Genomic DNA, 25,665 nt, shown 5'->3' with positions numbered 1-25,665 from the left:
TGAAAACATTTCCTATTCATTTTTCATGTTGCTGGTTGGGCACTACTGAGTACCGAGGTTGACTCTTGACAAATATTGTTTCACAGTTGGTGTTCGTTTCTGTCTGGATAATAAACAGTTGGCGTTTGTTTCTCTGTAGATGGTATTTCTTTGTGTGTTTAGACCATGTGGTGTTAACATGATCGTTTAGATTGGAGTTGATTGCAAGGTGACTTTTGGAAGAAAAAAAAGAGTTCATGAAAGTTCTTATGAGCTTAATAGGACTGTCAGTCTGTCACCTTGTTGTGTGCCCCGCGTTGTTTGTTGTACTGCTGATTTTATCATGATACTATGAGCTTGCAACGGTAGTACATTGTGGTGTTCTCAGAAGGTTCTAGAAGTTTCCTGATGCTAACATATCTCTTATTGTCTATAACGGAAAATGTAGCCTTGCTCCTGGATCCTGATGTAACCATGCTCCCTTCTAATTGTTTGCTCATATTGTTGGATAGCTCATCCATAGTCAGGACATACTTACTGGTTACTGCTACAAGAATAGAATAGCATGGGTACGCAAATCAGTTGGAAAATATCCTTGGTAGACATGAAACTGTGCTAAAATGAGCTCCAGAAAGAAGTGAAAGCCAGAAAGATATAGTCAGTAATAGTGAAGCCTAGGGAACGAGAATTTTAGAATGTTCCAAGGAGTATTGCAATCATACAACCATAAAGTTCACCGGCACCATTATCGATCAAAGCCCACTTGCAGCAAGTAGTAGGTAGGAATGACACATTGTACTAGTAAGCACCTGACTCAGTCTCTGGCAGTGATGACAAGCACAAGCACCAGGGAGACACCATTCGCGGCTCCACCATTCAGCCTTTCAACCAAAACACAAGGAATGATACGGTCCCATTGTTTTCTCTTAAAAATCTCAGATTGCTTGCAAACGCTCAGGTACTTTAGTTAACAACCTAGGTTTGTACGAGGGCTGAAACCAACCGCACAATGATCAGTCAAAATGTACAAAAACATCACACGATAGAAAAGCAAGGTTGTTCCGGTCACTAGTACAGACATGAAAATTAGGATGAAACCAGTCATCCAAAACACATCCTATGCCATGAAGTGAATAAGCCACATGTGATTATAAACTTAGAATGAACACATATACAGGATTTGCCCTGTTCTGAACAATGTGACTAGGCTATATTTACAGTTTAAAAGGTATTAGATATCAATTTACATAGTTAAGTATGGCCATCAGCAGCTAATTTGGACACTCAACGACTTGCTGAGCACCCTTCAGTTCTCTACTTCTCTGGTCGTCTAAATTTTAGCCAGCCTGTACAGTGTATAAGTAAATCGATCATTTCTCTGAATTTGTTTCCCCACGTGCCCTATAAGGTTATTAGCAGCTCCACTGAACATGTACATGATGGATGATGAAAGGGTCGTGCTACCAGCAAGAGTTATGCCAGAAGAGGCTCCAGGAGAGGTCTTCGCCGAGTGTCAGGGAGGTCCATGGTATAAGCTACTATGGCTGAAAGCAGCGAACAGACAGCTGGAACTAGCCCCAAACCAAGTCGCGTAACGGAGTAGCCATATGCCAAATCTTGATTCGCACTGATCTTGGTACTTCCTGCCATGCAGAAAGTTAGAACTCTGATTGTACTACTAGAGTTATCAAATTCACTACTACTACTAAGTAACACACATTACCTTGATAGGACTCGAGAATATACAAAGCTATGCCGCATGACACTTTGTCAACAAAACTTAATGAGCCATACACAAAAGCACAACCATTTAGATCTTCTCCTACTAAAACACCTTCCATGCTGATACTTGTGACCTGTGATGAAGGCATAAACCAAAACGATAAGAATTGTGGAAAGTGAACATTGCCCATGGAATGATTATGCATATCGAACTGTAGACAGGTTCAATCACAAATCTTCAAGATGGCTATGAAATGCTTGCAGCAAATCATATACCAAACGGATATAAATTTCAATGAGTTGTACAAGCCTTCACGGCAAATGGATATACATGTCAATGTGTTGTGCAAGCCTTCAGGGTTAATAACTACATTAAACATACACTTCTAAGCCAAAGACATAGGGATTTTTACCATGAAGTTGTCCATAGGTATGTTATATCATCAGACCTTTAAAACTGAATCAAAGCTAAGAACATACCGTCATCAATGCATTGGCAGCTCCTATTGTGATTGAGAGGGCATACATCAAGTTGTGCATTCTGCTTGGTAAAAGAATAATTCCAACACCGGACAATATCCAAAGCATTGCTCCAGCCGAGAAATAAGTTTTTAGACGCCAACTAGACCATCTTGTCTCCTATAAACAATAGAAATGCAATTGAGTTCCTTTTTCTCTAAAGAAATGAGCTCCCTGTTGAGTTGAGGAAGAAAAAAGATAAACTGAAATCTCAGAAGATAGTAAGACCTGTAACATGACAGATACCATCAAGCTGCAGACATATATAATAGCAGGTACCTGAAAAACAAAATGGGCAAACAAAAAAATAAATTCATAGGAATTCAATTCTCTAGCGAGAAATTATCTAAGTTGAACCACAGTATGAAAGGGACCTCAGATCTAAATGACAAAAGGAGATAACACTAACAAGGATCACTTTTAACATTCAGATTATAACAAGACTAAACATTGCAGTGCCTTACTGGAAAGTACTAATGGAATTCATGCAAAGCACGCTTACTAATTGCAGAGCGCTTCAGTTACTTTAGGTTGTGAAAATTGTGGTACCATCTACATCTTCAGTTCTATTGATTTTCTTTCGAGAAAACGCAAAGCTCACATCCAAATGCATTGATAAAAAGAGTATAGTTACAGGCCTAAGACTATGGTGAAACAAGTGAACCCTCAAAGCCTCAACCGAACCTTCAAGACAAGACCACAATTAACAGCCACCAGGCAGATATTACAATCGACGTCGCTGAACAACCCTCGGCCTAGATGCTATCCACACAAGACGCAACAAACAAAATGAGGGATGCAGCACCAGGACTTCTCGGGAGGTCACCAATCCTAGTACTACTCTCACCCAAGCATGCTTAATTGATTTTTTAAATTCAGGCATTTGGACACCGTGCAATAGAATATGCATCACAAGGGGAGAAAAAAATTACCAATGCTTTGGAAGATTGGTGCATTCCCAGATCGTTTATCACGTAGAAAGCAAGAAATGCCTGATCAAATACAAAACAAACTTAAATTATCTACTATCAGGTTAAAGTCGAACTTCAAAGCATTAGGGGGATAGTCAACACATAGTGAAAATAAAGTACTGCAATCAATATATACAGAAACAATGCGCACACCATCATAACTATTTTTTATCTTTTCTGTGTATTTGATCAATCTATCCATGCCTCCATGGCCATATTATATTTTTAAGAAGATAAGAATACCTAGGACGAACTAGGTATCTTCTCTTTACAGAAAAAAGGAACCAAAATTCGAGCAGAAGAGGAGTCAGGCCTGGGTGGTGAGATCATCCACTCCTTCAACCAGCTGAGCTATGCTCAGCTACTGTAATACATGTAGGTATACTGATATTCTAATGTGTAGTGATATTTTCTATCTTTGGCATGCCAGTACATTTTAACGTTATCTTACATAAACCAAAACCAGTGTAATAATAAGATAGTTACAGCACACAAAAATATGGTAAAAAAACATGGAATGCATGTAATGTGTAACACCAGATGTAAGAATGAACTGGCCAAGATTTCATGCTACAATAAACCACAATGTTGTTTGATGAACAATGTGTGAAACTGGAATTTCATGCTAGAAAATTAGCTATGTTTCACCATGGCAGTCTACTCCGAGTGATATATCTTAATCGGCACGATATTTCCTGTACCTTACTTAGCATTCAGCATACAATAATTTAAGCCATGCAAATTAGTACGTAAAAATAGAAGGCAGCAAAGAAAATGGAATAAGCACAGGTGATTTCCGTTTCATAATCACATAGCAAAGATAACTAGATACCTGTGAAACATTGGTCACCAATCTAGTGAACATGTAGACAAGAGCAACTTGGAAGTACAGCACTTTCTTGAACCAGTGCGCCCATGAAATTCTGGAGAGGCTCTTATTCTGACAAGATTGGTTTATCCTACAGACACAAAATTTATTCAAAAGTCGCTAATTAGACCAGAGGAAAAACATAGTGGAAATTAAGAGCATTTCAAAAGAGGATAGTGTTAACTTCATAGCCCAGATGTGCTAATAAGGTTTTCACCTTACCCTGGTTCTTTTGTTCCAATCAAGAACACGGCAACAAAACAAGATCCGAGGGAAATAGATGCATACGCTATCCACCGGTACTGACAAACAGGTTTGGAGAAATGTAAGATAAATCCACAAGCTTGCATAAATAATAGTCCATTACTTGGCAAAAGAAAGTACCTGAACTATTACGCTCACTGACTGCAGTAGACTAAACATCAACAAAGCAATGCCATACAAGCTAAGATTTGCAATCTGGCATAAGCATGAAAAATGAACAAAGTCAGAGGCAGTTATTTTAATACCTGAATAGGGTAGAATCAAGGCAGAGTGAATTGTTCTAACCATCGTGAAGGCATTGCGACAGCTCACTAGTGCAACCCTACTTGTTGGGTTTGACGTCATGCAGTTCACCATTGACCTTGGAAAATATATAAAAGATATATGCGGGTGAAATGCTGAAATCACAAGAAAAAGCATGCACATGAGTAGTGCAGGAAAAGGAGCATTACATGTGAGCAACTTGAGTAACTGCCCAACCAACATTAAAGATAGCGGCAAATGTGCTGTATCCAACAGTCTCCAGAGTAGTTGAGTTAGTCCCCGTGAGTTTGCAAGGCAAACAACTACCGAAAACAGATGAGAAGGAAATTGCTACTAGAATAGATCCTCCTGCATGCCACAGTTTGAAATGCCCAAAACGATCAATCTGAAATATAAAAAAATGATACATTTATGTATCTACATCGGAGTAATACAGGGTAAAATGTAGAGAAACGTAACATGCCTCCCAAAAAACAAGAGACGCAATCAAAATAACATTATATCAGAAACTTATAGCAGTGCTATAATGTTGCTCAATTTTTGCTCATACCAGTTCACCAACAAAGATTGTTGCAAAGCCATCCGCCAATTGACCAGAAAGCATGACAACAGCAGCATCTCTGTGAAGGTAAACAAAATATGAAGTGTGTAAAAGAATTTTAAAGCTACAAGTAATAGATCATGCATTTCGAACATCGAAGGCAAACTATTTTTCAATAGGTGAACCTAATATTTTCATCCAGTAAATACATATTTTCCTTATCCGAGTGTTTAAGAAAAAAAAAGATATGAAGTTAACTTCTTTCATTTCCTAATTAGTCTCTTGGAACATGGTGCAGATGGAAGTCTTTAAGAGGTCATTGTTCAAAAAATCATAACAAAATAATAAATAAATAAAGAACAGAAGATACTAATTAAAAAATGTGCAGTGCATTAAATGAAATTTTATAGCATCATATCTAAGATGTCCTCAAGTTAATTGCAACTTACATCTGATGCATTTACGGAATTGCTCGTTGGATAGAGTGGATATGGAATTAAAACTACTGTGAAAAAAAGACTACAAAATTTTCTTCATTCAATATGCCATAGAAACATGTGGAAGAACATATATCCTACTAGTTTACAGTACCAAGTCCTAGTACATACCTTGGACTAAGCCCTAAATCAGTCAAGAATACCAGCAAATATGTGAACCAACAAGATGATGTGATATCATTCAGCATATGCCCAGAGCCATAGGAAAGTATTGGCACTCTCCCTAATGGCTCGTCCCATTGTAGTTCATTTGATGGCTCAGTATCCATCATCTTAACCATTATTCGCCGTCACCAAGACTAGAAGAGTATCACCTACATCACAAAGGAAAACATGTTAATTCAGTATGTGACTATCCCGCTATCTCTCCCCACTTACAAGAGATAGAGTTGTACTCCAAGGTTGATTTTTGTGAGTTTCAAGGTAAGTTAAAATGTTTGCATGCTTTTCTGTATAATAAACTGCTCAGGTTAATAAAAAAAATTAATGTACATTTGGGTCAATAAAGTAAAAAAATGCAGTTATATGACCAGATAATTGTAATTTTTGCAAGATGCCAACACTCGGTCACTCACAGACAACAAAACAGATGGTTTGTGTGGTACCCGGTGGAAGGCTTCAAGGCTTATCAAATGAGCAAGGGATTCTTCAGTTGTAATGTTATTCAGCAATATATACAAGATATGAACCATGTTAAGAGTGGATGTTGGGATGCCTTCCATTTTTTTGGACTAAAGAAAAAGGTTTTCATTTAATTAGTTTGAACCTAGATGAGATGCATCGAACCTCCTACTAGTGCAAGCACACATGCGAAGGTTTCAGGAGACAAACTTAGGAATTTCTTCGTTGTGGGGTAAGTATATCAAGTAGCATGATCTCGATAGTAGCATCTCTGAAAGATGGTCAGAAATATGGTATAACCAATGCAAGGATACAAGATCTCACGGGACAAACTGAAAGTTCCTATCGGATTTGTTTGTTGTGGAGTAAGTATATAAAGTAAACCTTCTGGTTAAAAGATTGTAAACTAGTTAGCATCTTTGAAAGGACAGGAAGGATTGTGGTACAAATCATTCGATTCCAATAGACAATACAGCTTAGATTATCTTTTGAAGTAAATACGATCCGACTGACGGTGAGCTTAGACTTAGATGCATGGCGTCAATAGTCGCCTACAGAGATTTCAGGTAGGGACACGTTGCTCAAATAATCTCAATAGTCGTGTACAAAGATTTCAATAGACAAGGTACCCAAAATTATCGTCTAAATCAAAGAAATCGAGCCCTGCCAGCATCATCATCAACTAAAGCAAGCAAGCACGCGGCTCCAGCTCTTATGATGGAAACTGAAATGGAATGGCCCACTTAAAGAAGACAAGATCCGAGTTAAGGAAACGAATAATTTTCGCAGTTTCACTAAACAAGACCAGCCCGGCAACAACTTGATGTGAGCAAGAGCAACCAGCTCATCGCCCTTTCCCCTCTCTTAACTTTCGACCCCAACCCAGTCGTGATTCATCGGTAATCCAGGAGATCCAGTATTCCCGCATATGCACCTTCAGAGTTCAGACAACACAGCCTGGCTGCCCATACAGTAGTCTAGTCGCATTCGAAAAATAAATATGTCGTACTGAATCTTCTACTCTATACATCCATCAGATTCTGTGGAGTCTTGGGCTCTTGGCCGGGCCCACCGAAGCAGCATATACATACCCATTAAATACAGTGAAGCAAACTGAACAGAGCCTGATGAAAAACAAATACGAGACATGATATACCATGTCTGTCTATCTAGCCCATCGTCGATTCTCCCTGTTCGCGCGAGACGGCCTCAAGCAGAGGCTACGCAAGTTCTTCGATTCTGACGAGAAAAAGGAACAAAAATTAATTGCAGGAGGCCTCACCAGCAGGCAGCAGCCGCGGCGCGGATGGCCGCCCTCGCGCGCGTGGGGAAAGGGGCTTGGCGCTGCCTGAAGAGGTCGGAAGCCGGCGCGGGGAGGGGAGGGGAGAGACGTTCCGTGGGTGGAGGAAGAAGGTCTCGACGGCGACGCGAAAGGGAAAGGGTACGTCGGGCGGACGGCGGACGGCGGGCGGGCGTGCGGGGAGGGAGATATTAAAGAGGGAACGTAAAGGAGATGACGAGAAGGGAAATTCTCTTTCTAATACAAAAAAGAGAATTGATAAAGAAAGATGAGCAGAGAGACTGTACGAGATTCGGAATCGGTGTCACCTCCACATCGTCCGTGTCCTTCTTCTGGTGCGCGCACCGCACCTTTCGTGCCGCCTGCCTGCGGTGGAGAAGAACCGGCACCCAGAGGAGAAGTGCGCTGCTCGTTCGTGCTGCGCGCGTACTTGCGTGCCTTCCTGCCTAAGGTTCAAGCGGTTGATTTTTTTAATACTCTCTCCATTTCAAAATAGGGTGTCTATAATTTTGGTCAAAAGCAAACTTTTAAAAGTTTGATCAACCATGTAGAAAAAGATATCGACATCTACAATACCAAATCCACACGATATAAAAAAATATATTTCATGATGATTCCAACAATATTCATTTGAAATTATAAGTTTTGATATTTTTTCCTATATAGTTGATCAAACTTTGAAGTATTTGACTTTGGCCAAAAGCTATAGGCATCTTATTCGGGGAAGGAGGGAGTACAAGACAAGATGGTCGATTTCCACCTGGTGCGTCCAAAGACCATGGATTTACCTGAAAACTAGTTTAGCTTCGGGGCATCTAAGCCAATCTATTTTAAACATTAGATGTGTCCATTCGGATTTGTCTGGACGGTTCGTAGATACAGAAAACGTCACTTGATCTGTTTGGGTCGAGGGTGAACCCACCAACGCAAGCCATTCTTTTTCCCGTTAATACTTCATATCTTAAACATAATTTACATACGATGGCGAAAAGGACATACATTTAAACAAAAGCCCTAACTAAAACTAGGGTTTGCACCGCCTACATGTGCTCGTCAATCTAGATGAACACCGATGGCTATAGAAGACGAGCGGGCGGCTTGTCACTGGAATAACAAGTGAGGGCCTTCATGGAGCCTTCGGCCTCCTCCGCTCCCGGGGCGTAGTTTTTCGGGTGAAAGCCTAGGCCGTGGCAGGGCCGGACGACGGCGTCGATCCACGTCGCTTCCCTCTTGGGGGCGTCGTCTTGAAGACTTTGTTCCCCAACGTGCTTTCCTGAGGCTGGACTCGTACGGCATCGCGGCGGGTGGCCGGCGATGTGTGAGGTCCGTGTGGTGGCTTGTGTGGCAACGTTGGCGGTGGTGAGCGATGGTCTGGTAGCGTCAAGACCTTGGCTTCGGCGAGCGTCCGAGCTTCTTCGTCTTGTGCTTCGCCTGCGGTGGAGTCGGAGCTGCTATGGTTTGTCGAGTTTCTTCATTTGAGCAGCGTACGATGACCTGCGGGGAGGCCCTCCGGCGGTGATCTTCCTCGGCGCATGTCTTGCGCTTATCCTCTTCGCAGCTCGTCATCGGAGTCGGAGCTGCCGGTTGCTTCACGAGGAGTCGCTTGTTTGGCGGTGGCCGGCTTGAGCTTCACAGTGCCGCTTCGGCGAGGTCTTGGTGGTTGGTTCTTCGGTGAAGTTGGAGTCGCTGAAGAGTGATGACGATGACGTTGAAGGTCAACCGCGACGACTTCTCGCTTCGGTGGCCTGTGTATCTTGTGTGGGTTGTCAGGGTGGCTCTGTGCCCCCGCGGCGGTCGTGTTCCATGACGGTCGTTCGGGGCACTTGTTTCGGTTTTCGGCCGGTTTCCCGCTAATAAACTGGCCAAATTCTGTACTTCTTCTTTATTAATGAAAATGGCAAGTCTTTTGCCTCGTTTCAAAAAACAAGTGAGAACACACTTGGGGTCCGACGTGGCTGACACATTCCCAACCTAAATTTAGCTTATAAATATATCGGTCCGTGCGCTTCGGTCTGTGAGACGCACAACTCTGCACGCTCTCCGTTGGCGCTTGAAGCACCACCAAAGTGAGGGTAACGCGGAAGGACCTTGTTGTGGGTATACTTCATAGGTGTACCATCGACAGTGCCTAGATCCGGCAAGCCCGGGTGGCCCACAGATGGTGATGAGGCATGTGGCCCATCGGGCGGCCCAGTTGCTGTTGATCATGAAGGAAGAAGTCCAGCCCAGGATCAGCAGGCCGGATCCGCACCGACATAGGAGTGACCCGGATCCATGGAGGCCCATGAGGAACCCGGATCCAGTACGATGTATATGGAAGGCGGATCCGTGACGTGCACGGCAAGATATTGTACCGTATTCAGACTGTCTGTAATCCGGCTAGGACTCTCCATGTAAACCCTAGATCCGTGCGCCTTTATAAGCCGGATCCCGGGAGCCCTAGAGGGACAACCACAACTCATTGTAACAACGCGAAAGCGCCCAGATAATTCCAGACAAGCAGCGGTAGGCCCCGTCTTCGTGCGGGTGTTCCGAGCTCGGGTAACTCGCGTACCACCGTCCCGTGTGCACTCCGCCCTATGGCCCCTACTTCTTCTTCCCCTCGTGAGGATCCCTCCTCCGAGGTACCGTCGATTAGGCAACGACAGACCTTATTCTTGCCTCAATATGTATTTGCCGCTTCAACATCTCAAAGAAATCCCTAAAAATATCCTAAACGGCGAACAGAGATGAAGCGAACCAGCGGAAGCCAGCAAGAGGGACGGGCCTAGATGGGTTTTGGAAGCCCTCCTCTCATTGTCACGTACCCTCTCTCCGCTGACTTTTGATGATGATGCGGATAAAGGGCGAGAGAAGGGGGGGCCAAGACCAAGCCGAAGCAAAAGTTAAAGAGAGTTGAGACAAATTTCTAATGGACGAGACAAAACATGTTCAAAAAAGTTGAGGAGAAAATATGGGAAGGACCGAGGGCGGCCGCCGTGGGAGTGGGAACGGGACGTGGATTCCTGGGCGCGGCGCGGACAAATACATTACGAGATAGGATCTCTTGGGAATCGATGTCTTGGAAATCGATGTCGCCGGATGTCAGCTAGTCCGTGTCTTGGGGCACCTTGGCGTGGCGTGCGGTGCAGCGCCGTGCCGTGCCGTGCCGCCTGCGGTGGAGGATGGATGCTCATCCTGGTAGTGTTGGCCCGGAACAGAATTGTGGACTTTTGCCTGGTTGTGCGCGAACACAAGACCATGTACTGTACATTTAGTTGGGATTGTTGAATTTTCATAAGGGCATCTCCAGCGGCACGACGTAAACGTTGTTGTCCGTCGTGATCGAAAATGCGTCTGGTACCACCTTCAGCGGGGCGATGCAAAGTGATCAGACCGTCCGCGGAGAAGCAAACCTGACCCAAATATGCGCCTCGGATGCGTCTCTGCGGACGTTGCGCGGTTGCGCAAAGTGTCTGCTCGCGTCTGGCGGATGTTTCGTCGGGCCCGCCTGGCAGCGACCCCTCAAACGCGCCATCGACTGATGCCGTTGCGTCGCTTCGGCAGTCTGCACCACGTTAATGGCGATGCCTCGGCTGCCGAGCGGCCGCAGCCTACCTCCGCCAACCACGTTAATAGCGACGCCACGTGTCCCGCGGCCACCGCATGCCTATATAAAGGGGGCGCGCGTTCTTCTTCCTCTCATCCACTCCTCCAAAGAAACACTAGCCACCACAAAGCTCGACCGTAGCGCCGCCTAGGTGTTCCTGCGACGCAGCCAGGCCCGCGAGGAAGTCCATGGCCGGTCATGGTGGTCGGCGAGGCGGTCGAGGCCGCGGCCCTGGGCGCCCCCGGGGCCGGGGCAGGGGCCGCCGTGGTGGAGCAGCTACGGCCCCATGCTCGTCGTCGCCTGCGCCCTCCTCGTCTTCGCAGGAGGACCGCTGCTTCGAGTTCCTCCTCCACATCGATGACGACCCACTCGACATCAATCGGCTCCCGGACAAGTTCGCCGAGTTCGTCGATGGCGTCGAGCCGGCGCATTTGCAGCTACAGGAGGCCAGCTGCAAATTCTGCCGCTGGACCGTGGAGGTCTTGTTCGACGGGCAGGGCAAGATGTACCTGCACACGGGGTGGGAAAAGTTCGCCCGTGACCTCGCGCTCGAGCCCGGCTGCCAGCTCACCTTCCTCTGCGAGGGGGCGGCGAGATGATCGTCAAGGTGTTCGACGACACAGCCTGCCGCAGGCACTACCACACCGGCGAATCCGGCTCGGACACCGATAGTTAGAACTTAGAGTGTTCTTTCTTTGCAGCGAATCTGGCTACGGGCCAGACGAAGCCAGTAGTCGAGGTTTCTGGATGTTCGTCCTCGGTAGAACCAACAAGGGCACCATCTCCCGCTGGATTTTCCAGTTTGGGTGACTGGGTGTGCCCTGGAATGTTCTTTCTTGGAAACGAACATACGGAAATCAACACAACTGATTTCCTCATTTTGCAATGTTTTATTTGTGTCCACCATGGTTCAAACTATGTATTAGTTTGTGTAAATCATGTTCCCAATTATGTATTAGTTTGTGTAAAACCATGTTCCAATATATAATATTTGGAACTATGTTTAAATAGAGAAGAGAAAGAAATAAGAAAAATAAATGCGTCGCCCCGCTGGAGCCACCCCCAGACGCAAACGGACGCGTGGACAAAAACGGTCATTTTAGCGTCCGCGGCACGACGCAAACGGATGCTCGCGGACAATAAAATGCGTCGCGCCGCTGGAGATGCCCTAAGGGGTGGTTAAAACTTGGGTCATTGGGTGGGGCCGTGTGAGCTGGTGGTTGAGTCAAACTTCAAAGCATTAGGAGGATAGTCAACACATAGTGAAAATAAACTACTGCAATTCGATATCAAACAATGCACACACCATAATAATTATTTTTGGTCTTATCTGTGTATTTGATATCTATCCATGGCTGTATTATATTTTTAAGAAGATAATAATACCTAGGTATCTTTTCTTTACAGAAAAAGGGAACCAAAATTCGAGCAGAAGAGGACTCGGACCTGGGTGGTAGCCACCCCCTCAACCAGCTGAGCTACGGTCAGATACTGTGATGTATGCAGGTATACTAATATTCTAGTATGTGCTAACAAGGTTTTCACCTTACCCTGGCTCTTTTGTTCCAACCAAGAACGCGGCAACAAAACAAGATCCGAGGGAAATAGATGCATACGCTATCAACCGGCTAAAATCACTTATTTTTTTTTTTGGCTTTTTGACCCCATATTGTAGGGTGGATCTCGAAAGATAAGAAAGATCGGTACTGACCAACAGGTTTGAAAAAATGTAAGATAAATCCAGCCATACAAGCTAAGATTTGCGATCTGGCATAATCATGAAAAATGAGTAAAGTCAGAGGCAGTTATTTTGATACTGAACAGGGTAGAATCAAGGCAAAGTAAGCTGTTCTAACCATCGTGAAGGCATTGCTACCAGAATAGATCCTCCTGCATGCCACTTGAAATGCCCAAAACGATCAATCTGAAATAAAAATGATACATTTATGTATCTATGTCGGGAGTAATACAGGGTAAAATAGCACCAGGACTACTAGACTCAATCATCCGGCTGCTATGCCATGAAAAAGGACTTGAGTACTTAACCGAGGAAGAAGAGAAACTCCATGAAAAGATCAAACCATACATACCTACGCCAGAGTAGAGTAGAGTGCCTCTCCTCCCCTCTCCGAGACAAAACAACAAACAAAATGACGCAACAAACAGAAAACTTGCCCGAGGAAGAAGTGAAAGCCATGAAAAGATCAAACCATACACCTACGCCAGAGTAGGGTGCCTCTCCTTTCCGAGCAAGAGTCAAAGTCTAAGTCACACGCGACGCACGCGTAGGCTTCACCCCTCCTGATATTTGTAGAGTTAACTGGTAAAGTTTGAATTTTTAGGGAGGGAGAGGTGATATGGCGGGAAGAAGCTGAGGGGCAAAAAAAATCGTTTCTTCCTTGCCTTTGTCACCTGTTCGTGCTTGATGGGTGGACGAGAAGATTGCGCCATAGATCGCTAAGGATGGATGGATGGGCTGAGATGACTGTGGCATGGATTGGTAAGGTTGGATGGACTACTTAGATTATTGTGTCACGGATCGTTGATGCCAAAAAACTAGGGCGAGATTTATGGGTGGTAGTCAATGCAAGTAAATGATCCGGCAATTTTGCATGGCACGAATATCAGGCTCTATTTCGCATTCCGTTGGCAGGATTAAGGCTGGTCATAGTGCATAGTATCATATACTAGTATCATGCATATGATACTTATCTATGATACTATCTCTATAGTGGTGGTATTATAGTGTAGTATCATAAACTTGTAAATTTATTATTTTATAGAATCTCAATGTAAATCTATGTACAAGATCTATTTGGCATTTACTTTTCTCGTAACGTGCGCTATGATATAGTATCTACCTATGTTACTCTAATCCTATCTCTCCTCATTAATTAGATGCCACATCATCATTTTTGTGGGCCTAGGATGCATAATACTAACTATGATACTAGCACTATGGCCAGCCTAAGGCTAGCCATAGTGCTAGTATCATAGCTAGTATTGTTGCGGTCAGAAACCCACCGGCGGGCAGCGACGGGCAACACCGTAGAGCCGGGAATCTCCCAGGACTGCGGCTGGCCCTGGTCCCTCCGAGCGACGGCCCGCAAAGCCTTCTGCACACACGTCCGATGCTGTCGCAAGGGCGTGCCACCTGACCTATACCTGGTCAGGAAGGTGTTGGATGATGCCTCGCTTGGTTTCCTGCATGGCATACACGTAAACGTTAAATACGAGCCTCGATTGGCTCTCAGGTTGTCCTGTGAATCGGCTCAAGATCCACCCATGATGCGTACGAGGTGTACGATCAGATGGTGGTCCTGCTTGATCAAGATAAAGCTAAAGCGACCTACTACGATTTGGGGTTTTCACCGCTGTTATCACCAGAATTTAACCGAGTCAGAGGTGGGCCGCAATCAAGATGGGCTTAAAGGAAGTATACATGGAGGATTACGTGAATCGGCCTGTTATACCAAGTTGGGTTTAATTGCCCGTGTATCTGTAACATATTAGATCGTATCTTAGTTTAGAAAGTAGAATCTTACTCGTGCACGGTTTGGTGCACGCCCACATTAGAAAGTCCGCTGGACTATAAATATGTACCTAGGGTTTATGGAATAAACAACAACTCACGTTCAACCCCAAAACAAACCAATCTCGGCGCATCGCCAACTCCTTCGTCTCGAGGGTTTCTATCGGGTAAGCGACATGCTGCCTAGATCGCATCTTGCGATCTAGGCAGCACAAGCCCCACGTTGTTCATGCGTTGCTCGTACCGAAGCGCTTTTGATGGCGAGCAACGTAGTTATCATTAGATGTGTTAGGGTTAGCATTGTTCTTCGTTTAAGCATGCTTACGTAGTGCAACCCTTGCATATCTAGCCGCCCTCACGCCTATCTCAGGTGTGGGGGCGGCACCCCGCTTGATCATTATTTAGTAGATCTGATCCGTTACGATTGCTCCTTGTTCTACAAGGATTAGTTTAATATCTGCAATAGTTAGGCCTTACAAAGGGGGAGGATCCCAGTGGCACGTAGGGTGGCGTTCGCAAGTCCTAAACAGGATGTTCCGAGGATCAACTTCATGTTGGTTTTTAGGCCTTGTTTAGGATCGGCTTACGAGCACCGTGCGTGGCCGCGAGGCCCAACCTGGAGTAGGATGATCCAATTATGCGGTGAAAACCCTAAATCGTCGTAGATCTCATTAGCTCTATCTTGATCAAGCAGGACCACCAAGTATTCGTGCACCCCGTACGAATCATGGGTGGATCGGCTCTTTGAGCCGATTCACGAGATAACCCGAGAGCCGATCGAGGCTCGTATTTAACGTTTATATGTATGCCCTGCGGAGAAACTAAGCGAGGCATCCTCATCACCTTCCCGACCGGGTATAGGTCGGGTGGCACGCCCTTGCACTTCGCATCGCCGCGTGTGACCAGAAGAGCATTGCGGGCCGTCGCTCGGAGGGGTCTCAGCCAGCCGCAGCTCTAGGCTCTTCCCGGCTCTACGGTGTTGACAAGGCCGCTGCCCGCCGGTGGGTTTTGGCCGTCAACACATTCGCGCACGACCGGTGGGACCATCGTCTACATCAACCACATCGCCATCTACATCTGAGATGGTGGACGGCACGCCAGTCACCTACGAGGAGCTGCCTGACGAGCTCAAGAAGCAATACAACGAGATCAAGGCCACCCTCGAAGCCGACCTCATCGGCTCCTTTCGCAGAACCCGTTCCCATGGCATCGGATGGAAGGGATTCTCACCGCAAGGTGCACTCGATGGGATAGACCTCTCGCCCCGTCGGAGGAACGCACCAGGGGACCGCGGCGGGAGATCAACTACTTGGTGGCTCACTCGCTACATCGCCACTCTGAAAACTTGGTCAACGTGTTGGAGCGTGTCGCTCTGCGCGTAATCCAGGAGATCATGAGCCACCAGTACTCGCCGTCAGGACCAGCTCTCGGAACTCATCAAGGAGAGTTGACATTCCAGTCCCGTCCACCGCTGCCATATGCGTTGGCAGCACCTGCTGAAGTGCCGACTACACCGGCATTCCTCGTCTACAAGATTGGTGGTGACCCTAGTGACTACCAGTTCTTAATGGAGGCGCCTAAGGAGATCCCCCAAGGATACGCGTGCACGTATGTGCCGGATTGTGGTGACCGGGCACTCACAAACCAGGCCACAACATCGGGGACTCCGGCGAAGACAGGAGGAACGTCGGCCGACGAGCTTGAGAAGCGTACGTGGCTAACTAAGTACGCCACACCGACGAAACTCCCGAGCCCAGCTCCTGCAGCTTGGCTCGTAGCTGGAAAAGCAAACATGGCTGGCTAAGTACGCCACCCCGACGAATCTTCAGAGTGCAACTCCTACGGCCAGCACAGCGGATCAGATCAGTACCATACTGAGAGACCAGTTCGGCATGGTGCCGAAAAGAAGGGCGATCGGCTATTCCAAGCCGTACCCCGACGATTACGAGATGATCCCGCCGCCACCTAAATATCGGCTCCCCGACTTCTCCAAATTCAGTGGATCGGATGGCTCCAGCTCCATCGAGCACGTCGGCCGATATTTGGCTCAACTAGGACCGGCTTCAGTGTCGGATCAGCTTCGCGTGAGGCTCTTTTCACAGTCCCTCACGGGATCGGCTTTTGGATGGTACACCTCGTTGCCAGCAAACTCCATCCAGTCTTGGAAGCAATTGGAAGAACAAGCTCCATATGCAATACCATTCAGAAGCTTCCGAGTCCGGCATTGCCGATCTAGCACAACTACGTCGAAGCGCGGGGAAACGGTGACAGAGTACATCCAGCGCTTCGAGAATCTTAGGAACCGATGTTATTCGGTTCGTATAACCGAAAAGGAAGCGATCGAGTTGGCAGTAGGCTGGCCTTGCAACACAGCTCAAGGACATGGCCTCCCAAGCAGATTATCCCTCGCTGGCGCACATGGTTCAGAAACTATCAGCATATGAACAGCGCCACCCAGACCTGTACCAAGACAAGTTCAAGCGTGCGTAGTCATGGTCGATACGAGAGGAAGATGAAGTGCTCGCGGGAGACCAAGAAATAGCAATGGCTGAGTGGACTCGGGGAGGAACCCCGTGTCCCGCAAATGGGTAAAGCCACCGGGGCCGCCCGGGGGATTTGATTTCGACGTGACCAAGACTCGAGCAAATCTTCGACCTCCTGCTCAAGGAGAAACAGTTGACGATTCCCGAAGGTCTCAAGTTCCCCACGGCGAAGGAGCTAAACGGAAAGCCGTACCGCAAATTCCACAACTCGCTTTCCCATGCCACCAACGACCGCCGGGTGTGGCGTCGGCACATCCAAGCGGCGATAGAGAAGGGGCGGCTAATTTTCAACCAGTACGCCATGAAGGTCGACACCCAACCCTTCCCCGCCGTTAACATGGTGGAAGTCACCTACCCCGAGGGTTGCCGACCGGGTCCCTCGTTCAGCATCAACATGGTAGGACCTGGTAACCACTCTGGCAAAGATGGAGATGAGGGCAGCTGCTCTCATAGCAAGGATACAGAGGAGGCCGCTCCACGCGATCGGCTCCGTCATGATGGCAAGCGCTATGTCACAGAGGGAGAGGTGAAGAATATAAGATATCGGCGACCCTCTCTCGATCACCTCCACAACAAATATGTGAGTCGGCATGACCAACGCCGACGGTCCAATTGTGAGGATAGAGGAGATCGTCCGGCTAGAGAAGCCGAAGATATCGTCGGCGAGGATCGCGATGAGGAGGAGCACGAGCGCCGTGCCACGGAAACATCAAGGGAGCAAGATGACAACGCCGGACACCGGGACTGCCCCTTCTTCGGACACTCGCTGGGATTCAGGAATGAGCCGATTGCCCACAATCGGCAATTGCCCGAATGCAACAAGAAGAAGAAGGAGGCAGCCAACGTGTCCGTGTTCGAGCGCCTAGGGCCTCTCCCGCCACAAAGCAAACGCGCCGAGTCACCTCGTTGGGCAGATCTTGAGGATTCGAAGACGAGGGAGAAGTAGAAGAAGACAGTACCACCGGCCAAGGTGGTGCCCCGACGGACTCAGCCGTTCCCAAAAGCGCAGGGTTCAGCGTTTGCGCGGCCTGGAGGAAGCCGAAAGGTTATACCTACATACGCTAAGGAAGGCACGACCTGATCCGCTGCAAAAGTTCAGCGAACCCCGGATGAAGAGGGTCGTCCACGGAAAATGGAGTGGCGCCCCAAACAGAGGAAAGCCGATGATGAGACATCGGCCGGCACAAAAATGGTACTCGTCTTGCCGACGAGCTTAGTGCTCCACGACTCTACGGTGCACTCAAGGTGGACGACGAGCAAGCGCATCAAGTCGGAGGTTGGGTTGGTTTTATCCAGCCTGACCAAGTAACAAGATTAAACCAATGAGCAAACCGAAGCGAGGCTGATCCTTGTGATCGGCCCCCAAAAATTTATGAAGGGAACTTACAAAACCTTCAACGAGCAAGCAACGTGAAGGCCGATTCCAGCAATCGGCCAAAATTATCCTCACCCACCATTCTGCCTGGGTTCAACATGTTATCCAACAGAGCCGATACCATCAATTCTCTTGACAGAATCGGCTCGGGGGGCACCTAGGTATATGAGAATACGAGGATATGCAACGGAAGCATCTCATCTTCTGGTGATGGGTATTGGATTATGGGGGCCGATGCACAGGTCGGCCGTAAAAAAAAAATATATATATATATATATATATTCGAAAATTTTCGAGCACAGCCGATGCAGCAGGCATCGACTTCAGAATCAAGAACTCAAGGGATCAATGGAGCACGAAGAGGATTTTAATGAAAGAACTCCTTAATGGAGTAGCTTAAGAGCTTGGATCCTCTCTTCAAGGACAAGGCCAAGAGCAGCCTGGACGATGGATTGCATCAGGTCCACCAAAGGGAAAGCTCGGGGGGGGCAGCTCACCTTGAAGGCTTTCCGCTTAGAGAAGCCGATTTGTGTTCAAATCGGCTGGCGCTGCATAAGGAACTTCCCCACACACGATCAAGCCCAGGTCTATGCAGCTCATTTGCGTATCCTCGTCTCTGTTTTGCCTTGGCTGAGACTCGGGGGGCAACAGGCCTGGTAGGTGCTCTATTGAAGGACCGATTGAAGTACCATCGGCTGATCTTCGTTGCAACCTTCTTCACAAAACGATGAACGCTCGCTAAGGAGTTGAAGAATAGAAGGATGAATGTCGAAGGACCGATGCGTTGTTATCGGCTCATTACACATTGGCAAAGGGGACGAATCGGCAAGGTCAGTAGGAGAGGTGAATCGGCTCAATCAAACTCAGAAGAAATCGGCAAAATCAAATTGGGGAACAGTTCTTCATTGATAGGCGAGATTTCTTACATAAAGAGCTAATTGCTCTCAAAAGGAAATACTAGGGGATACATTGCCCCATCTACTACTACTGACCCTATGCTAGAGGTCCTATCTACGGGCCGTCACTGCCCTCATCGTCATCCTCGAGCTCTCATCGGCACCTGCTGCCGATGGGCTCCTCGTCGCTACTCCCGTAGCCCTCCACGGGGGCTTCATCCCCGCCTTCGTCGTCGCTGCTGTCGTCGTCCCACCACATGCGAAGGCGCTTCGCTGGCGGGTAGCCCTCGAGGGAGTCATCGTCGTCGTCGTCCTCCTCCTCCTCTTCTTCCTCCACCACCCCCTCGGAGGAGGTGAAGTCGTCCCGAGGAGAAGCGATCGTCATCGCTCTCCTCCTCCGATTCCCCGTCGGCGAGGAAACGGAGGTCGCTCTCCCGTCCGTCGAGGACCTGGTCGTCCTCGGACCAGATGGAGAAGTCATGGTCTGACTCCTCCCCGGCCGCAATGGCGCGACGGGTGTTGGCCGCATGGACCGCCGCCGGGTTGTGCTCCGGCGTCGGCTCTCGGGACATGGAGGACGGGCTGGAAGGATCCGATAGGGCGAGAGGAGGAAGAAGACATGATGGCGCAGGAGGACTTTTGGACTGCTAATGCGAGGGGATGCAGAGCGGAGCTGTTCATAGCGGTTAAATAAAAGGGGATATGGTGAAAATTCAATGCCACGGCGGTTTCCGAGGAAGTGGTGTTTGAAAGAAAGAGAAAAGACTGCCAAGTCACGCGGAGAAGTTGAGAAGGCAAGTCATCATGGTGACGGATACTCGCGACGGTTCTGCCACGACATGACCCGACGAAAGAAAGCGTAATGATTTTGGAAATACCATTTCCAAAACCAGGGGGCATGTGTTATCACCAGAATTTAACCGAGTCAGAGGTGGGCCGCAATCAAGATGGGCTTAAAGGAAGTATACATGGAGGATTACGTGAATCGGCCTGTTATACCAAGTTGGGTTTAATTGCCCGTGTATCTGTAACATATTAGATCGTATCTTAGTTTAGAAAGTAGAATCTTACTCGTGCACGGTTTGGTGCACGCCCACATTAGAAAGTCCGTTGGACTATAAATATGTACCTAGGGTTTATGGAATAAACAACAACTCACGTTCAACCCCAAAACAAACCAATCTCGGCGCATCGCCAACTCCTTCGTCTCGAGGGTTTCTATCAGGTAGCGACATGCTGCCTAGATCGCATCTTGCGATCTAGGCAGCACAAGCCCCACGTTGTTCATGCGTTGCTCGTACTCGAAGCGCTTTTGATGGCGAGCAACGTAGTTATCATTAGATGTGTTAGGGTTAGCATTGTTCTTCGTTTAAGCATGCTTACGTAGTGCAACCCTTGCATATCTAGCCGCCCTCACGCCTATCTCAGGTGTGGGGGCGGCACCCGCTTGATCATTATTTAGTAGATCTGATCCGTTACGATTGCTCCTTGTTCTACAAGGATTAGTTTAATATCTGCAATAGTTAGGCCTTACAAAGGGGGAGGATCCAGTGGCACGTAGGGTGGCGTTCGCAAGTCCTAAACAGGATGTTCCGAGGATCAACTTCATGTTGGTTTTTAGGCCTTGTTTAGGATCGGCTTACGAGCACCGTGCGTGGCCGCGAGGCCCAACTCTGGAGTAGGATGATCCGATTATGCGGTGAAAACCCTAAATCGTCGTAGATCTCATTAGCTCTATCTTGATCAAGCAGGACCACCAAGTATTCGTGCACCCCGTACGAATCATGGGTGGATCGGCTCTTTGAGCCGATTCATAGGATAACCTGAGAGCCGATCGAGGCTCGTATTTAACGTTTATATGTATGCCCTGCAGGAAACTAAGCGAGGCATCCTCATCACCTTCCTGACCAGGTATAGGTCAGGTGGCACGCCCTGCACTTCGCATCGCCGCGTGTGACCGGAAGAGCATTGCGGGCCGTCGCTCGGAGGGGTCTCAGCCAGCCGCAGCTCTAGGCTCTTCCCGGCTCTACGGTGTTGACAAGGCCGCTGCCCGCCGGTGGGTTTTGGCAGTCAACAACCGCACAATCGGAACATCCTACTCGTGATTGGGCCTCGCGCTCGCGTACGGTGATCGTAAGCCGATCCTAGACAGGGCCTAAAAACCAACACGAGGTTGATCCTCGGAACGTCCTGTCTAGGGCTAGCAAACGACACCCTACACGCCGCTGGATCCTCCAACCCTTTGTAAGGCCTAACAATGCAGTATATTAAACTAATCCTTGAAGAACAAGGAGCAACCATAACGGATCGGATCTACTAAATAATGATCAAGCGGGGTGCCGCCCTTACACCCGTGACAGGCGTAAGGGCGGCTAGATGTCTAAGGGTTGCACGACGATAGCATATGATACGAAGAACAATGCTAACCCTAAAAACACCTATGATAACTACGTTGCTCGCCATCAAAAAGGCTTCAGTACGAGCAACGCATGGAAGACGAATAAACGTGTGCTGCTTAGATCGCAAGATGCGATCTAGGCAGCATGGTGCTTACCCGGAAGAAACCCTCGAGACGGGGGAGTTGGCGATGCGCCGAGATTGGTTTGTGGTGAACGTTGGTTGTTGTTTATTCCATAAACCCTAGATACATATTTATAGTCCGGGGGACTTTCTAATTCAGGCGTGCACCTAACCGTACACGGGTTAAACTCTAACTTCCAAATTAAGATGCGATCTACTATAATACAGATACACGGGCAATTTAGCCCAACTTCTTCGTATCAGGCCGCTCGAGAGATCCTCCACGCGTATATCCTTCAAGCCCATCTCACTTACGGCCCACCTCCTGATTTGGCCAAAATCCGGTGATAACACATGCCCCTGGTTTTGGTAATGATAATTTCAAAACCACTCGCTTTTCCTCCGAGGGGTCATGTCGTGGCAGAGCGAGAACCGTCGCAATATTTTTTCATCATGACGACTTGCCTTCCCAACTTCTCCGCACGATTTGACAGTTTTTGGCACCACCTCCTCGAAAACTGTTCGAAAATTAAACCCCCACTTCTTTTATTTAACCGCACCGAACAGTTCTCCTCCTCATCCTCTCCGCATTAGCACTCCAAAAGCCCTCCTGCGCACCATGTCTTCTTCTTCCTCCGCCTCATCGGGACTTTCCCTCGAGTCTTCTTCCTCCCACGAGCCGACGCCAGAACGGGACCCTGATGGCGTGTATTTCACACATTCGTTGGGCAACCCCAAGAGGAAGGTATGATGCGCACAGCAGCAAGTTTTCCCTCAGAAAGAAACCAAGGTTTATCGAACCAGGAGGAGCCAAGAAGCACGTTGAAGGTTGATGGCGGCGGGATGTAGTGCGGCGCAACACCGAGAGATTCCGGCGCCAACGTCGAACCTACACAACACAACCAAAGTACTTTGCCCCAACGAAACAGGTGAGGTTGTCAATCTCACCGGCTTGCTGTAACAAAGGATTAACCGTATTGTGTGGAAGATGATTGTTTGCGAGAGAAAACGGTAAAAACAAGTATTGCAGCAGATTTGTATTTCAGTATTAAAAGAATGGACCGGGGTCCACAGTTCACTAGAGGTGTCTCTCCCATAAGATAAAAGCATGTTGGGTGAACAAATTACGGTCGGGCAATTGACAAATAGAGAGGGCATAACAATGCACATACATGACATGATAAGTATAGTGAGATTTAATTGGGCATTACGACAAAGTACATAGACCGCCATCCAACTGCATCTATGCCTAAAAAGTCCACCTTCGAGGTTATCATCCGAACCCCCTCCAGTATTAAGTTGCTAACAACGGACAATTGCATTAAGTATGGTGCGTAATGTAATCAACAACTACATCCTCGGACATAGCGCCAATGTTTTATCCCTAGTGGCAACAGCACAACACAACCTTAGAACTTTCGTCACATCGTCCCGGTGTCAATGCGGGCATGAACCCACTATCGAGCATAAGTACTCCCTCTTGGAGTTAAAAGTAAAAACTTGGCCAGAGCCTCTACTAGAAACGGAGAGCATGCAAGATCATAAACAACACATGTATAATAACTTGATAATTAACATGACATAGTATTCTCTATCCATCGGATCCCGACAAACACAACATATAGAATTACATATAGATGATCTTGATCATGTTAGGCAGCTCACAAGATCTAACAATGAAGCACAATGGGGAGAAGACAACCATCTAGCTACTGCTATGGACCCATAGTCCAGGGGTAGACTACTCACTCATCACTCCGGAGGCGACCATGGCGGTGTAGAGTCCTCCGGGAGATGAATCCCCTCTCCGGCGGGGTGCCGGAGGCGATCTCCTGGATCCCCCGAGATGGGATCGGCGGCGACGGCGTCTCGGTAAGGTTTCCGTATCGTGGCTCTCGGTGCCGGGGGTTTCGTCACGGAGGCTTTAAGTAGGCGGAAGGGCAAGTCAAGAGGCGGCACGGGGGCCCACACCATAGGCCGGCGCGGCCAGGGGTGGGGCCGCGCCGCCCTAGGGTCTGGCCACCCCGTGGCCCCTCTTCGTCTCTTCTTCGGACTTCGGAAGCTTCGTGGAAAAATAGGCCCCTGGGCTTTGATTTCGTCCAATTCCGAGAATATTTCGTTACTAGGATTTCGAAACCAAAAACAGCAGAAACGACAATCGGCACTTCGGCATCTTGTTAATAGGTTAGTTCCGGAAAATGCACGAATATGACATAAAGTGTGCATAAAACATGTAGGTATCATCAATAATATGGCATAGAACATAAGAAATTATCGATACGTCGGAGACGTATCAAGCATCCCCAAGCTTAGTTACTGCTCGTCCCGAGCGAGTAAAACGATAACAAAGATAATTTCTGAAGTGATATGCCATCATAACCTTGATCATACTATTTGTAAACATATGTAGTGGATGCAGCGATCAAAACAATGGTGATGACATGAGTAAACAAGTGAATCATAAAGCAAAGACTTTTCATGAATAGTACTTCAAGACAAGTATTAATAAGTCTTGCATAAGAGTTAACTCATAAAGCAATAAATCAAAGTAAAGGTATTGAAGCAACACAAAGGAAGATTAAGTTTCAGCGGTTGCTTTCAACTTGTAACATGTATATCTCATGGATAATTGTCAACATAGAGTAATATAACAAGTACAATATGCAAATATGTAAGAATCAATGCACGGTTCACACAAGTGTTTGCTTCTTGAGGTGGAGAGAGATAGGTGAGCTGACTCAACATAAAAGTAAAGAGAATGGTCCTTCAAAGAGGAAAGCATCGATTGCTATATTTGTGCTAGAGCTTTTATTTTGAAAACATGAAACAATTTTGTCAACGGTAGTAATAAAGCATATGAGTTATGTACATTATATCTTACAAGTTGCAAGTCTCATGCATAGTATACTAATAGTGCCCGCACCTTGTCCTAATTAACTTGGACTACCGGATCTTTGCAATGCACATGTTTTGACCAAGTGTCACAATGGGGTACCTCCATGCCGCTTTGTACAAAGGTCTAAGGAGAAAGCTCGCATTTTGGATTTCTCGCTTTTGATTATTCTCAACTTAGACATCCATACCGGGACAACATGGACAACAGATAATGGACTCCTCTTTTATGCATAAGCATGTGGCAACAATTATTATTCTCATATGAGATTGAGGATATGTGTCCAAACTGAAACTTCCACCATGAATCATGGCTTTAGTTAGCGGCCCAAAGTTCTTCTCTAACAATATGCATGCTCCAACCATGAAGGTGGTAGATCTCTCTTGCTTCGAGACAAGACGGACATGCATAGCAACTCACATGATATCCAACAAGAAATAGTTGATGGCGTCCCCAGAAACATGGTTACCGCTCAACAAGCAACTTAATAAGAGATAAAGTGCATAAGTACATATTCAATACTACAATAGTTTTTAAGCTATTTGTCCCATGAGCTATATATTGCAAAGGTGAATGATGGAATTTTAAAGGTAGCACTCAAGCAATTTACTTTGGAATGGCGGGTAAATACCATGTAGCAGGTAGGTATGGTGGACACAAATGGCATATAGTGGTTGGCTCAAGTATTTTGGATGCATGAGAAGTATTCCCTCTCGATACAAGGTTTAGGCTAGCAAGGCTATTTGAAACAAACACAAGGATGAACGGTAC

At 47.1% G+C, this 25,665-nt stretch overlaps 1 protein-coding gene across 1 annotated transcript; it reads right to left on the bottom strand.

Annotated features, from left to right (window-relative positions):
• Nucleotides 1-1,109: 1,109 nt before the first annotated feature.
• LOC124673758 (major facilitator superfamily domain-containing protein 12-like) lies at nucleotides 1,110-7,583 on the bottom strand. Its single transcript, XM_047209798.1, has 13 exons — nucleotides 7,537-7,583; nucleotides 5,737-5,940; nucleotides 5,138-5,207; nucleotides 4,776-4,972; nucleotides 4,609-4,684; nucleotides 4,444-4,518; nucleotides 4,282-4,361; nucleotides 4,024-4,150; nucleotides 3,153-3,212; nucleotides 2,449-2,499; nucleotides 2,182-2,340; nucleotides 1,703-1,835; nucleotides 1,110-1,622 (listed from the first exon to the last, which is right to left on the bottom strand). Exons 2-13 carry the CDS (start codon nucleotides 5,904-5,906, stop codon nucleotides 1,453-1,455), a joined length of 1,368 nt encoding a protein of 455 aa, XP_047065754.1. The 5' UTR covers nucleotides 5,907-5,940; nucleotides 7,537-7,583; the 3' UTR covers nucleotides 1,110-1,452.
• Between the last annotated feature and the right edge of the window lie 18,082 nt (nucleotides 7,584-25,665).

This window comes from Lolium rigidum, chromosome 7, assembly GCF_022539505.1.
Source record: "Lolium rigidum isolate FL_2022 chromosome 7, APGP_CSIRO_Lrig_0.1, whole genome shotgun sequence".
NCBI lineage: Eukaryota > Viridiplantae > Streptophyta > Magnoliopsida > Poales > Poaceae > Lolium > Lolium rigidum.
This window is presented reverse-complemented; position numbering and strand designations above follow the sequence as displayed.